The 16593-nt window shown below is 36.6% G+C and overlaps 1 protein-coding gene across 1 annotated transcript in view; it reads right to left on the reverse strand.

Annotated features, from left to right (window-relative positions):
• The window catches only part of PTPRK (protein tyrosine phosphatase receptor type K), a 229580-nt gene that overhangs the window by 104799 nt on the left and 108188 nt on the right, over positions 1 to 16593 (reverse strand). Inside the window, exon 7 of the mRNA XM_072410218.1 lies at positions 2586 to 2879. Within this exon, the coding sequence (XP_072266319.1) occupies positions 2586 to 2879 (294 nt within the window). The remainder of the gene's footprint in view (positions 1 to 2585; positions 2880 to 16593) is intronic.

Raw genomic sequence — 16593 nt, forward strand, 5'->3', positions numbered from 1 at the left:
TAATCAGATCTGTTTTCTATGACGTACTGCATAACATACACTGATTTATAATAAATAGTGCATTTGCATTTAATGGTAATTGTTCAAAGTTTGGACACCCCTGATCCAGAAGCAGATGTGTAATCTTACTACTCTTTTAAAATGTGTCTTATTTTATATCAAGAGAAGTTTGTATATTAAAGTTAGGTCCACTTTAAGCTGCCAAGAGCTCTAATAAACTTAGAAAACAGGCTATTTTTTGAAAAAGTAGCATTTTTATTGAAAACATAGAAGAAAGCAACTCCGGCAAAGAGTAGATATATTAAAGTTCTGGACGCAGTGAACTGCTGACCCCCAGCCTTTGTGGAAATACAAAAATACAGAGGAAGCCCAGCAGGCACTAGAAATCCACAGTATAATAGGACAATGTCACACTGGCAACAACACAAAAATAGTGCAGTATGCTAACTAGGCAAGTTTCTTATATCAGCAACTATTCTTACTAGACGTTTGAAAAAAAGTAAAAATTCCAACTCCAGAAAGAAAGAATGAGGGCAAATAGTTTGACTGAAATATTTAGAACAATAAACCTATGCTGGTTTCTCCTTATTAAATAAGTTTAGATTAATTTTTTCTACACTCTTGAGTTCTAGAATACATGGCTATCATATCTTAGCTAGAACACTCATGCACCAACTCCCCCATCCATTCAATGGATTTAAGGCTTCATCTTCTCATTCTTCTTTAGGTAAAACACTTACTATGTCTGCCTAACACAGCTTTAGTAATGGAATCCCAAAACCTGCTTGAAGGTGCCCTGCCTAACTGGGTTGGCTTTTGGATGAATGATAAACTAAAGATAAAAAAAATTCTTAAAGAAACAGTGTGTTCACCAGTTAATGCTTCTCATTGCACTTATTTTAATTTAACCCACAAACATAAAAACATGCATTAAAGTGTATGCAATGAAAAGCCATGTCACTAGAAGTTGCACCCCACCCAATAGCCCTGGAACCACTCTTATGTCTTCACTGCTTGATTACAAAGTGCTATGAATAGGAGACTGGGCAGCATATAGGCAACTGCATACATTTATTTTCCATTTATTTCCAAAGTGCTTTAAGGTAGCTTTGTAAAACGTAGATAAAAAAAATGCACTCCCCAAATCTTCACAAAAGTATTTTTAAAATAAGGATAAACTAAATAAAGACTACAGGCTTGAGTGTGTTTTAAATTCTGGGACCTGATTGGTATCTCTTAATTAGGCTGAGCATGCTGGAAGGTGGCTTTGAATATAAAGTCAGAGATACATAAATGATACTTTGCATTGTCATGTTAAAGAAAACAGGCATAGAAGTTGTGGATGGTTTGACATTTTGTTTAGCTCACCATCTGACTTGGCTGAGCTGTTTTAATCTCAGAGAATTTCCATAGTCTATGTGATTTAAATGCTGATAGTGCCACATTTAATTGTCAGTTCTGTGATGTGACCTGACAAAACAAGAATATGAAGTACTGTTTAGCATATCTGCTTAGCTAAAGACAGCAACATTCCACTCAGAAATTCAAATACAAATTTAACTTAAACCATCCTACAGAGAAGAAATATGCTAGATGATTCTCTGCAGTGGGGTTATTTTATAATAATTCAGCTCTTGCACTCCCATTACTCTAACAATGTGTGTGGCATATGGAAGCAAACCAAGCAAATCAAAGCAATGCTTTGTAATACTATTGTTTAGGGTCTATTTCACAGACCACTGTCTGGTAACCAGTTCTTATTTGAAATAACTAAAAAAATTTAGTGCCCTTGCACTATTTAAATACTAATTTCCAGGGCAGACAGAAGACTAATGTTAACTTAGCAAAGTTGTGTAAAGAATAATTGCATTCAGTTGAAAACAAGCACACAGACACATTTAAATAAAGTAAAAACAGGTTTTTACTATAGGCGATAACAATCGCATATAAAAACAAACATTAAAAAGGTTTATCAGGACCCTTGTCATGGCAACCTCATGCCCGATAGCTATCGACACAGATACCAATGTGAAGAAGAGGGGTTTGTGGAGCTGTGTAAAGAAGCAGCCACGGTGCACAGCATAATGGGTGGTGATGACAAAATGATCATCTTTGATACCATGGATATGTTTTACATAACATGTCAGGCTATCATGGCCGTTAGCTCTGGAAACCAGAGACTTTTCCATGCTAATCACACCAAAATCTATATGAAGTATGAAAATAAAAATCTACAGATAGCTGCAGTTTTAGAAATTTTTTGTGTTACAGTATTTGATGGAACTAATTAGCCATCTCAGCTGAATAAGTTGCAGCTGAAATTTGCTAGTTTGTTTGCAGTTTTTGTAAGGTGTAGAAAGGGAAATTTAGGCATGTAGCATTGATAATGTTATCTTAATAGCAGTACCCTTTTTAGGTATAAAGCTTCAAAGCTTTTATATTCAGATGAAGAAGCATGACAGTTTATATATACACCAATGCAGTCATTTCAGACTACTGACATGTGTCTACCCAAATCTTCTGATATGGGATGTTGTTTAGTGCCCCTTTATACAAAATGAGCATTCTTTAGAAAACAGTCTTACCGGCACACTTGGTTCTTGTAATTAGTGGAGGCCCTGGTTGTCCTGTTCCACCTTCCCCTGGCCTTGTTAGTAGAACCCGAATCTCATACTCTGTATCTGGGTCCAAATGCCATAGTTTGTAGGTTGGTGCATTTACTGCATGAGTTTCAGTCCAGGTCCCAGTAGTCATACGATATTCCACCTCCTTCAATATGATAGGCCCATCTCCAATAATGGAGTTGGCATTCAGTTGGATTAGGAGATATGTTGGACCCACACCAAGAAGCTGTGGTGGGGCAATAGGTCGTGGAGGCTCTGTAAAAAAGAAAAACAAACATAAGAAAATGGCTGTAGATGTGTTACATCTGTACAATGATACATGAGATGTATTTGCCTAAAAATGCAACACTAATTTACAAAATCAAAAAATGGTTGCACAGATATTAATAAATGGATATTACAGGGTAGACATGTGACTGGATGCTTTATTTTTTGTCAACAGAACAAGTGTTTGCTCAGAAAATTTAAAAAACTTGCCAGGTTGTTCTCAGCAGCTTAATGAGCCAACTTGCATGAATGAAAGGGATTTGTGATCTATCTGCATGCAAGAAACTGGTCCACAAATTGTGGGTGAACAAAAAATGGTAGCTTTATTTATTGCTAGATAAGAGTGTAGACCAATGCTCACAAACCTATCGAGCTGCAAAACAAGTAGAGGGGAAAAAGAGCTACAACTACAAAGTACAGCTCACTGTCTGAGTTAATACTTAATTTTGAACAGTGTGAAAGGGTGCAGGGTGGCCCATAGCTTGGTTGGAAAAAGCCTTAGATGGGGTGTATGTCGCGCCCAGGCTAAGGATTTTTGTCTATTCATAGTTCCAGGGAAATGTGTGGTAGTTCCTCCTGAAAGATGGTTTTAATAAAAAGCCAGCATTAAGGGTCCTGGAGCTAGGCAAAACTTAGTTAGGTAGGGATCACTGGCCACCCATCTGGTGGTTCTATTATTGTCTGGGGCTCTATTTAAGTAGCCTGCATAAGACTCCTGGGAGCTCACTGACTTCCCAATGCTAGAAGAGAAAGGAGCTCAAGAAACAACTATTTTGAATGCCTATAAACCATAGGTAGTTTGATTATGGCAGTTATGTTTTAAGCTTAGAGCAGCATTGAAAACCTACTTAACCTTTTTTGGTTCCAGTGATATAGGGATATTTGTGGCTGTAGCTTTCAATTGAAGGGCCTATGGGTCCTAGCCATTTTCATCACTATGATGTGGGCAAACATGCATTTTAGAGGAATATGTTTATTCATTAGGAGAATGTCATGAAAAGCAAGGATGTGTTAAGTAACTCGAATAAAGGAATCATATTAGGGAGATCAGAAAAGGATAATTTTTGACTATACAGAATGATTTATTGCATTAAGAAAGGGTGGACATGTAACACGAGAGGACAGTAAATGGTCAATCAGTGACTTATCACATGTAATCTCTACCCAGTTGAAACCAATGCATAAAAGCCTAGGAGAGAAAGGCATGTATGTTTAGGGCCAACAGCTGAAGGGATCAGATTTATTTTAATACTTACACAAGTGAATTCCTGTAAAGGCACAAGCACCACATCCTACAGCCTGCCAAAACTTGCTACAATAGTGTGCTCGTCAGCCAAAATAAACATCCTGAATAAACTGAGGCAGATCCAGGCTCCAGGGAACTTTATTTTTAGTGCACAAAAGAGCCACATCCACAAAGGTGGTTTTGTGTAAGATTCGATGTGGATTGTGAGAAACACACAACTTTGATGTAGTAATGAGGAAGATAAAAAAAAAAAAACAGACTTGTTCAGACTATGCTCCCTGAAAGACTTTTGGAGCACATGGAAACTCTGTTTTTAGTGTGTGTGATTCTGATTGCTCACAATGCATAATAGCTGCACTTGCCTTTCAATTGTTCCAACTTTGGAAGAAATGGATTTCTAAACGTTGATTAAACTTTTGTTTTAGAGAACCCTATTTAGTTCCAGCTGTTTCATGCATACCTTGCTAGTATATTAAATACATCCTACAAAAATCCACATGCAAAAATATCTTTAGTTGTACTATAGATAGTAAATCATTGATTTGTCACCTTCAGCCCCCCCCCCCCCCCAAAGATTTATATTCATAGCTTGTTTGACTTTTGGACCATCCCCGTTATTATCTCTTATTTACATGGGGTTTTTTGGTGTATTTTGAAAAAAGTAAATTCAACCTTGTTCGAAGCTTGCTTTTTCTTTTTGGTTAAGCAAAGATAGCTTTCAAATAGTATGGAATACTATAAGAGATCACCACAGATAACTAATTGCATTTGAACGGTGAAAGCAAGGTAAAAATTAAATGTAAATATAAATGTAAAAATGTAGCAACCCAAAATTTTTTTGGGCTTGGCCTGAACTGTTAAGGCCAATATGGTTGTTTTTTGCCTTCCCAGCCCCTCTTTATCAATAGACTAATGACTTTAGTTACTAAATACCTGACTCTATGCAATGTAGGCTGATCATGGCTGATGGTAGGGCAAGTCACCATGGCTAAGGAACTGAAATACAATGAATAGGAGGGTGGGCATGAGTCAGCAAAGAAAGATATCCTTCAGCCAGAAGTTTGGCTCATTTTGACTTCAGGTTGGCTGCAGGTTCTAACGTACACTGCAAAAAGCTTCTGGTGTGAAGTAAAATCAGAGTAAGCAATTTCAGGAATGGAGAAGAGCCTGTAGAACTGTGCAAGACTGTGTGTGTACATAGACAGGCAGACAGATATCCAAAATCATTTAGAGAATAAATTTCCCCAATGTCAGGGGCAGCACAGTGGCTCAGAGGTTAGGCCTTTGCAGCGCTGGGTCCCAGCAGTTTTCTCACACATTTCAAAAACATGCAGTTAAGTAATTGGCTTCCCCCCAAAATTGACCCTAGACTAGGATAGACGTATGATTATGGTACAGACATTAGATTGTGAGCGCCTTTGAGGGACAGCTAGTGACATGACTTTGGACTTTGTAAAGCGCTGCGTAATATGCTGGCACTAAATAAATACTGTGTAATAATAATATAGATGTCCGCTGGTAACTGAAAAAGGTTTACCTCTATGGTTTATAACTAGTTTTGCATCTACAACCTCCAATAAACTTTCTTTGGGTGATGCATTTATCATTCACAGTTTTTTTCCAACTCATAATCTTTATTATCATTAGCAGTAAACCATAGAGTCCTCTAAACTAAAATGCATTTGTTGCAGCATCCTTCACTTCATACTGATGTGCATAGCGAGTAGTAGGATAGCAAGCAAAGTAAACATTGTTTTGATTTTCAGCAAGCTCAGAAAACTGCAAGATTCTTTTTCAAGCATGAAAATGAATTTCAAACAGTTTTTCAAAGGCAACCTGACCTCCTGGTCTCAGCCAAGGCTTTTCTGTCCTTCTAACAAGGCAAAGCTTTTCCTGCTGTGATTACATAGGAATAAAAGGAAATCTTAGTGCCTAGAAACAGGACTTTTTAAATTCTATTTTGCTGAAACCAAACTCATCCAAGTGCATTCTTCCACAGGTTACTTTTTCTGTCCTTGGGGCATTATACTATTGTTTTCTTTATTACTGCATGATACTTCTTCTGTGTCAGTTGATAATTATTATTGATTTTGGAAACTAAGCAAAAATTTTCACTTCCAAAAGTACTGCAAATATTCATAACTGTCTTTAGAAGTGGACAAAAGCAATATCACAGGTGTAAAGATGTTGGTGATCCATGGAAGGGTGACCATTGGAAAACTCCTATTCACCAACAGTCTGCAGCATTAAATGAAAAGTGTTTTGTTTTATCATCGGTTCACCATACAATGAAATGTTGTTTTCTCCTTGGTAAAACACCAATGGAATCATTGAAAAACGAGAACACTGAAAACATCTGCAAAAAAAATCAATGAAGACCGCCATCACACAATTGACGAGTTACAGGCGTGACATGGAGCTCAGTGCGGCGCATTTTGACAGCAGACCTGTTCTCGTTGTTCCAGCTACTTGAAGGGTGTCCAAAACGAGGTTGATCCTCGATGCCTAAATTTCCTTTTTGGAAGCGTGAAAACCATTTGAAAACTCTCACTCGATTTTTTCTTTAAAAGCCATCTGAAATATTTGTTATTATTTCATTGGTGTTTTGCCAAGGAGAAAACAAAATTTAAAACAAGCCCTTTGCTCCCTGAAATTTGACATCACAATCTCGACAGGATAACGAGAAAAGCGTTTAAAAAGAATCACTGCCTGAGTGGTGAGATTGTGGGTCAAGTCAAGAGTAGTAAAAAGTTGGAGAAATTTTTGGAAAATACAGAAACTGGGGCGGGAGAAAAAAAGAATGGCTGTTTTGTCAGTTTGGCAGCCATGAGGATATGGGTGATGAGATAGAACTCATCTAGTTGGAAGGCTACTGTGGGGTCCCTAGGAATAGTTGGATGCAATAGTGCGGCCAAAAGACGATAGACTTTGGTGCAAAGAGGAAGCTATGAGGTATTGTCATCATATGTATGTGACCATCAATCAATAGGCTGACAATAGGAATTTGACAGTACTATGCCCAATAAATGTAATTTCAGGTAACAAATTTTCTACAAAACATTCTTCCCTTAGAACAGCAAAATGATTAAAATACTAAGAGGTATTTTGGTACATCTAAAATACTTAACATAATCTAAAGAATTAACACTCGATGATTCTCTGTAATTGCATTATATTAGTATAATTTTTACATTCTTCTATTTAAGGTAACGTGTACCATACCATTACCATATGCATTTTGTTTAGATAACCCCAGAGAAAAAGCTAGTGATTAGTTATAAATCTCCATGTACTTATAAATTATGCATACATTTTAATCAGTTGGTGATACAACAAGGAAAAGTTCTGCAGCAACTTTAATATTCCTTAGAACATGAATAAAAATAAATAATCGGCCCTAACAAGCTCAACTGTCTAAAAATCTCTAGGGCCCACAGGACTTTAGAATCCAAACAGAATGCCACATCATTACTTTTACAGTGACTCTGCTGTGATATATCATATACAGACTAAAAAGGGATTCAGTTAGAAGTGGTTTTTTAAATATATATATATATATATGTATGTACAGAACCAGGGGCTACCACAGCCTTTCCTGGCGTAAAGAAGTGATAAACACACCACAGCTTGTCCTTCATGGCCAGTGTGAATCAGCCCTTGAAGGGGTTGTATAAGCTTTTCAAGGTTTTTTTTTTCCCATTAACAATACACATGCACAAGAGAACAGGTTGATGTTCTCAAAAATCTCATCAATAAATGACAAGTTTAAAAAGAAACATGTTGCTGTGTGTATACTGTGTATAGTTTTAAGTGATCCTGAGGAAAGTCACATTTGTTTTGCTTTGCAGGGATACATGAGGCTAAAGCTTTGGAGGTGTTTTCTAACATACAAGCTTAAAAGCAGAATATATTTCCTTAAATGTCCAATGATGGATATATCACTAAATAGCAAGCTTAGAACTCTAAAACGACTTTGTAGCACACACTTGTGTACACAGATATGATCCATGATATCCTTAACCTAAAATTTTACAGACAAGTAGAAAAAGTTGCCAATCTTTCAAAACCAAAAAATATATAGTTGCAGCAATATACATAATAATGGATGTAAACTGATTTTTTTTTTTTTACTACCTATACCATTTAACAGGTTTAGCCAATAAAGCATCAAGAAAGTTTTTAAAATCCTAGAGGGGGAAACGGACTACAGCATGACGGACCAAATATATGATTATTTCATGTCCCTATAAGTGCAAGCACATGGTCCTAAATGTGTGCAAACTGATTGGCCGAAATGACTAATGCAAAATTAAATTATAGGATCACTTAGGTCTGCACATGGCAAATCATGATTAATGATTTTATTTCTGTGCAAAGTGACAACAGAGCACAGCCAGATATAAAATTTTATTATGTGTACATTATATGAGTTGATGTGTACTTGTCTATAGAAAAACAGCATCTGCAGAAAATCAAAGTAAGCATAAAGTCCTAATGTGAATAACAGGATTTGATCACACATGTAAATCTGATTTTATACATCTTGAAGTACATTGTAAGTACAACTAGAGGCTGGAAAGGAGCACTGGCACTCTGGTCCTTGAAAGGTTAAGTGAAAAGTTAAGCCTTTGAACAGCATAAGTGCTACAACTACAAATTCACTGTCTTTCCATGCATAGTTCTGCTGGAAGCATTTAATCTTTGTGACATGCCACTTACCGGCTGCTTGAAGTGCTGAAATTGGAATTATTTCACACCAGAAACTGCTAGCTTCTGCATACTGAATTTCCTATACTATGCATCAATGTGGCATCTTGTTCACCTTGATTTGAAACACTGAGGCAATCATTTTATTATCCCTCTTCATGTACTAAGCAAAACTGTCGACAGCCTTTACTGTGGTCAGCACAAGCTGTGAGACCAAGTTCACATACGGGGCAGAATATGGTCAGAAAAATAAAAAAACTGGGAGCCCAATTCAGTCTTTAAATGTCTAGACCAAGGGTGTCAAACTGTGGACCGCAACTTCCTTTTTTTTTTTTTGGCCCTCAAAGAAATCCGAAAATTGAATTGCAGCTGGCACGCTGCTGCATTGAATTAGTGCCACTACTACAATCACTCCTGTCTATAGCCCAGCGGCCTCTCTACCTATGTGTGGCCCTGCATTGGACTGTTTTATAGACGCAAGGAATTGTAGTAGCAGTGGTATTTCAGTAAAGAGGGAGTTCCAGCCACTCATAACATTAAGCCCTGCATTGGACTGTTTTATTGACGCAGGGAATTGTAGTAGCAGTGATATTTCAGTTTCAAGCTTGGCCCGCAACTTTGGCTAAGTTTTTAATTTTGGCCCACTGTGTATTTTAGTTTCATACCCCTGGTCTAGACTAATTAACTAAAGGCATAAAACAGCTGTAGAATAACTAGATTTTGAGATCAGTTTGTATAGTCTGTTACAAAGTTTACCTGTTACTATAAAAGGTTAGTTCATATACAATAGAAAAACATCCAGAACCCCTACAAACCGTGAGTAACTATTACAGTTATTACAGGTAGTCCCTGGGTTAAGGACATCTGACATACAGACACCTCCTGGATACGATATGAGGCTTCCCTGCTGCTTGTGTGCAGGACAAAGGCTTGAAGGGGGGAGGGGCGGTTTGCATGACTTGCAGAAGAAATCTTTTGCTAAACACAGCTGAGATTGTGGGTGATCTTAGGGGGCTGAGCTGTTTCTGCAGCCGCTTGTCACTCTTGTCCAAGACAAACTTTAGTTGTTTATTTTTGAATATCAAATTACAGCTTGCTACAGAGGTTATTGAATGTCTTGACTCCATAAAGATTTTTTTTTTTGCTTTGTTTGTGACATCATGCTGCCTAATATGTTGGGACAAACATCTGTCCGAATTGCATTTATTAAAATAATGTACCTGTTCAGACTTATATAAAAATTCAACTTAAGAACAAACCTACAGTCCCCCTAACTGGTATGTAACCCGGGGATTACCTGTATAACAGTTTTTCAAGTGTAGATACTTAATAATAATCTGCATTTATAGCCTAATTCTAAGCAGATAAAAAAATCCAGTATATACACACACAGGTCAGCTATAAATAAAACAATTGAAAGGTGAAGAAGATATTATTTCATTACAATTGCACCTGTCAAGAGGTGAGATAATAGGCAAAGTGAAGATTACATGTACTTTTTTAATTCCTTTTGGTGTAAGTGGTAAACAAGCTGTCAGCATAGTATCAACAAACCTACAGATCTCAAAAAGGTATTGTTACTGCCCTCCCCCAGGGCTTATATTTTTTTAGAAATATTTCTATTTAAGAGCATACAACCATAGGTGAAAGTGTTTGAACATATGAAAATTACATTACATGCTATAAAATTACAAATACAAATGATATTTTATTTTTATTACATGTATGCCATATTGCTTTGCCTATTCTGGGGTAGTCTAAGTGAAGACCACAAAAGACTATTTTATACTATAACCCTTACAATGTATATAACTCAAGATTTAGACATCTAATAATCCGTTTTATCTTTATTTTCACCTTGTGGGTTTGCTCATTTATCACGTTTTACACTAATGGTTGGTAACCACAAGGCAAGTGATTTCTGGAGGTAGCAAATTACCTGCCATATTAGCATACTCATAGTTTACAAGCTCCTGTCAACAGCCACTATGCATAAATGAGAGGTAATTCAATTTACAGAAGAGTTTGACATGCTACTCGCTTTCCCTAAACAGCTGCCAAAACTAGACTGCTGTATATCTCACATATTCAAATTTTATTATTTACCTCATGATAAATCAGGAGGAGTATTGCTAGAGTACTAAGTAGATATTGTGCAAAGACTCAACATGAACAGAAAAATCTGTCATCTATTCTAAGCACTATAACAAAGCCATTCATCATATAAATTCTGACAGACTGCAAAGATAGAGTTAGACCTTTACAGATCCTTGAACTTTGTGGCATCCATCGTTTCCTTTACTCCCAAATCTAGACTAAGCATCACCTAGCTGTCTAGTGGTAGAACTCAATGTCTTTTAACCCACCGTGCCACACCATCAGTCACTCATGTCAATACGCAATAATGTGGAAGGAGCAAGCTGCATTTATCGGAATAAGATGTAGCTTTTCAATGCAGCATGTTTTCCCCATACTTGAGGTACACCATACAGGCACTACATTTTCATCTGCTGAGACGATTGTTTGTGATCGAGTGAAAGTCTACCAATCTGCCATGGCACATTACTAAAAGACGACTAATGTTAAGTGACTGACCACCAACAACAGTTATTGTTTAGTACTGCAGAGAACACAATAGGGCAGTTGCCACTAGTGCTACCACTGCTTCGTAGAACAGAACAGTACTGTATGTACCACACTTCTTTATTCTTTTGGAAACTACTATAAAATAGACCTGTGAATAGAGCTGTACAGTCCAGCTCCCTTCAAACACTGTCAGGGGAATTTGGCAAAACAAATATATAATCCAACAATCAAAGTGTATGTGTGAGTTGAGATCTATGTGCTTGGTTGCTATGGGGAGATGAGAAACTGAATATTGCATAACGTTTATCCATAACACATTATGTTGTTACACCACTATGTTCCAATATTGGTGCTCACTTGTGTGGCTTTACATATACTTGTTAATGTTTATAACCAAAGTTTTAACCAGTTTTGTGTAGAAGCTCACAAAAATGTGTTCTGAAACAGTAGTTATCTATACTGTTATATATAGTACATACATATTTTTTTATGGAAAGGATACGTTGGTCTTGGTGCAGCTAATATTGACAACATGCAGATGAGCTACTCGGTAATTTAAATAGGTGAAAGACAATGCACTAAAAGGCTGGTTTAATTTTCCTAATGTGTCATTGGGTGCAGCCTACCTCCCTCAAAAATGCTAGATGCTAAAGAAAAAATATACGCCAAATATGTGTAGCCTGTCCAATAACCGTTCCAAATTTTGGTACCTAGATGCTTCATTTGCATCATTCCTGATACTGCCCAGCTCTAGCCTAACCTTTCTTCACACATAGAGAGTCCCATGGCTTGGAGGGATTCAAATTGGGGCCATTCCATCATTACTGTGCAGTGTTCTACAAGTTTTGAGAAAACAACAATTTGCCATAATGCTATTGTTGTGATTGCTCTAGTTAAAGGTAATCACCCATTGGGAAAAGTACATTAATAATATGTGGGTAAAAAAATATACGCTCTCACAGTAAAAGTTTGTGCATTATAAGTCTGTTTTTTTCATAGTAGGTAGATTTTGAAGTATACTATTTTGTGCATGCTTTCCCTCATTGGATTGTAAGCTCTTCGGGGCAGGTCCTCTCCTGCCCGTGTGACTGTCTGCATCTGTCTGTCATCTGCAACCCCTATTTAATGTACAGCGCTGCGTAAGATGTTGGTATCATATAAAACCTATTATTAATAATAATATATAAGCCAAATCCCAGTGTACCTTTTTTTTAACCTTTCAGTTATGACTCTCTTGGCTATGATAGGGAGTCCCTTGCGAAAGTATTTATTATCGTTGCTCATTGTTTTGTTCCTTTACCATCTAATTTAAAATGGGAATCAGACATTCCTTTGTGGGAATCTTCCAGGTCCATGTGTTTCAATGGAAGCATTTAATTCCCACCAGGGAGTGTTTGAGTGAATGTCAGATTCCCTGTTTTATAAATAGAACCCAAGCACTGCAACAAATGTAAGCCATAAGAATGCATTTATCCCCCAAAGTCAATATGTTGTAGAGCCACATTTTGCTGTAATTACAGCTGCAAGTCTTTTTAAGGTATTTCTCTATCAGCTTCAGATCTCCATCAGATTTTCACACATTTCTCAAGACAAAACTGTTCCAACCTCTTCAAATTACACAGATTGCAAAAGGTTACAGTACTCCAAGTATTCATAAACCCATATTATTGTGTTTGTTTTATACCATCCCCCTAAACTGTTTTAGGCCTAGCAATTTATCAAGCAGCAGTGATAAACATGGTAAAGTGGCAAAAATGCAACCTCACTGGCAGGATCAATACAGCTTAACTTCAGATGTGTTATCTAGGGCTATATCTAGTTAAAGTGGAACTTTTGTGAAGGAAAAAAATCACTTATCTTTACTGACGACAGCCTTCGATCTGTACACAAATCAAACCAGCACGGTACTCTCTGCCTATGACATAAACAACTGGAAACACTACACATTTTTTACCTGCCAACTTTTTGACCACCCGACTAGTTTTCTGCCACCTGCCTGGGAAAAAAATTTGGGGGAGAACATTGGCTACACTGAAATAGCTTAGTGGGAAACATTTAAATGTCTTGGAATGGTTTAGTCAAAACTCGGTGACATCCTGTGATATGAATTGGAGAGCTTTAACATTTTGCAACCCCATGTAACTTGAAATGCTTTGAACAGTTTTGACTTCAGTAATGTGTGGGGTGAGGCTTCCCTATTCTTTCTGTCATTCGTCTTTCCATCTTCTGGATTCTTCTCACATCACCCAAACTCGCACACAGAAGGCTGGAGATTCGGTGATCTGTCTTCCTGAAAATTTTTTGGGGAAAAAAGTTTTGACCTCACTGTGCATGCAAATACAAGGCAATACAGGGAAAAACCTGTTTCTGGCTACCACAGATTACTCTAAGCATGCTGCTAAAGCTACCATAGCTTTCCCCAGAGGCCTTTTGTTCCATTGATACCTGAATGATACCTGAAATGATAACTGGGCTGGATTGAAGAGCTCAACAATACAGCCCGTATTTGGTCAACAGGCCTTAGTTTGCCAATGTCTGCCCTAAACCCTAGTATTATGCTCACCATAAACAAGGCTGGAGTATTAAAAAAAAAAAGTGGCCTAGACCCTCTAAACATTTTTCTTTTTAACATAAAATAATGAGCTGAAGGAAACAAAAGTCTTCTAATATCACTGAAATTAAAGAAATCTTTCTAAATCAGCAAAAACCTTGACATTCAGAAATACATTACCATAACAACCTAGCTCTGAGACACTGAGAAATCAAGACGTTGCATTCCTTGAATTTGAAATATAAACAACAGAGAAAAGGGAATAATTGTTTACTGATGGTAAATTCTGTTTCGTCTACACAAATCAAAACTACTAGAGGGGCTATTCTAATTATTTCCCAGTAATTGAATGCAGCCTTTTTTTCACAGTGCAACTTAGGTGTGATTGTGTGCAAAATCTTCTGAGGCTTGATGTGCTGTACAGTTTGATGCTTTTGTTTTTATACCTTTATATTCAGCTTTTTAATCCATTTGGAGCCATATTTGTCTCAGGCTGTCCCATCTTCATTTCAACAGAGGGTCGAGTTATATATAAAATGATAAACAGTTACTTAAAGTACATAGAACTCGGGTCTCATCACTGTACATTTCTAACACATCAACTGATTCTGATATTAACAGTTCAGTCAAAAATTGCAAATCAGTTATTAATGGCATGATAAAGCCAAAATCCCATCAAAATATTTATGTTTTGAGCAAAGCAGAGAAGTGTGATTACAAATTTTAACCTGTCTGTGTCCCTATTAGGGAGGTTCCGACTTACCTCTTGCAATGACAGGAAGTCTCCCTATTGGAGCCACAGGAAAAAAATAAAAACAATTTTAAGCAGAAGGGGTGAAGAGGTAATGCGGCTGATTTGCTCATGGGTATGCTCAGTTTGCAAAGTAAAGGGAAATTTTTACTTAGTATACAAATAGTAGTCTTCCTGCATCTGATCTTTTCTCTATTACAGACTTCCCATGCTCTGTTTTGCACGGTTTCTTTTTATGTAGGTGATCATGTTGATACAGGTGGAGCCTAAATATTCAAATCAGAGTGGCAAACCTGATGACTGGGTAAAGACTATGGCGATGTATTGGAAGCCTAAATCTACAAAAATGAAAAAAACAAACATCACCAAACCTCATTCCAAATCTTGCGAGACTAGAATTACCAGACAACTGCACTTATAATTTAAAATGGTATATTTATACAAAGCAGCAACATAAATAGTATGCTTTTCCCATATAAACTGGGAGAGTGTCGTGGTCTGCCTTCAATGAACACAAGTAAACTCAGCCAAAAACTCTATCAACAAAATCATACTTACTGGGTATTGTCACCTACAGGTGTGAAATGTCAGAGGTGGGTATCAATCTTTTATACAGTACATCTGAGGTAGAATGAGGAGTTTGTTAAATCTCATCACTGTATTCACCAACCAGTGAACAGCTAGGCTGGATTAAAAGAGGTGGTGTGTGCAGACCTTTCCTCAGGTCATTTGCATGGTATGACTTGTAGATAATAGCATCGTAATGCTTGTGTAAGTAATTCCTCCACAGGAACCTGGATGGTCCGGTAATTACTGTTTAGCTAAGTTTTACAGACAAATGTAAGTCTGAGAATCCATGACAAAATACCAGGTAATATGAAATCTATAGATATAAATCTATAGATATACCCTTTATACTTCTTGTTTTTTACTGTGCTATGCCTATTACAATTTAGTTTTTTTTTTTTTTAAACAAAGGTGCAGTTAAAGGTATTTAAAAAATATCTGTCCTTTTTATATTGTGCTCATAACAATAAAATCATCAATCCAAAACAAAACAGAGCTGTAGATGTAGCAGAGATGTAATAAAAATAATTAAAAATATATTCCTTGTAGATGAGCAAGCTCTGAGTAGAATCTAAATCTTAACAATTCAAACATGAAATTATTATAAGAAAAAACTTTGTTGAAATGAACTCTCTCTCTGAACTGCTACGTCCTTCTTGGGTTTGATGTGAAGAGCTAACAAAGAGAAAATTAATGAGAGTAAAATGAGATATTTTAACCTCGGCCTGACATTTTGAAGTTTTATTTTATTTTTTATAACGAGCATAAAAAAAATAATAAAAAAAAACTTGAAAAGAAAAGCAAAGATATAACCTTTCACAGTTTCAGAGGTTTTATAATATCTTAAATTATTATTACTTAAATAAGATCCCACTTTTAAAAAGTCTAATTTTCTAAAACCAAGTTCCAATCTACAGACTTTATGGATGCACCATGATTTCATGTTCCTTTGTCATTGAAATGTCATTTTTTATCATATAATCATTGGAATTTTAAACACCACTTCTAGTCCAAATAAACTATTGTAAGACAATGCTGTGTATATAGACAGATATGTTGTAGTCAAATCTTAACATTCAAATGAAGATCCCCAGCACATCTTACAAAAAGAAAAATTAGTTACCCTGAGGAGCTTAAAGAAGGGAGATAAAGATGTATCATCAGGGCTTTTTTTCAGTTTGAAAAACCTATATTCTCTGCTAGAAAAATTCACTTTTTTTTGTCTTGGTGACCATTGTTACTAAAACAGAAAGGAAAAAAACACAATCCCAAGCTGTCCTCTAAGAAATAAGAG

Source organism: Pyxicephalus adspersus, chromosome 4 (assembly GCF_032062135.1).
Source record: "Pyxicephalus adspersus chromosome 4, UCB_Pads_2.0, whole genome shotgun sequence".
Classification (NCBI taxonomy): Eukaryota; Metazoa; Chordata; class Amphibia; order Anura; family Pyxicephalidae; genus Pyxicephalus; species Pyxicephalus adspersus.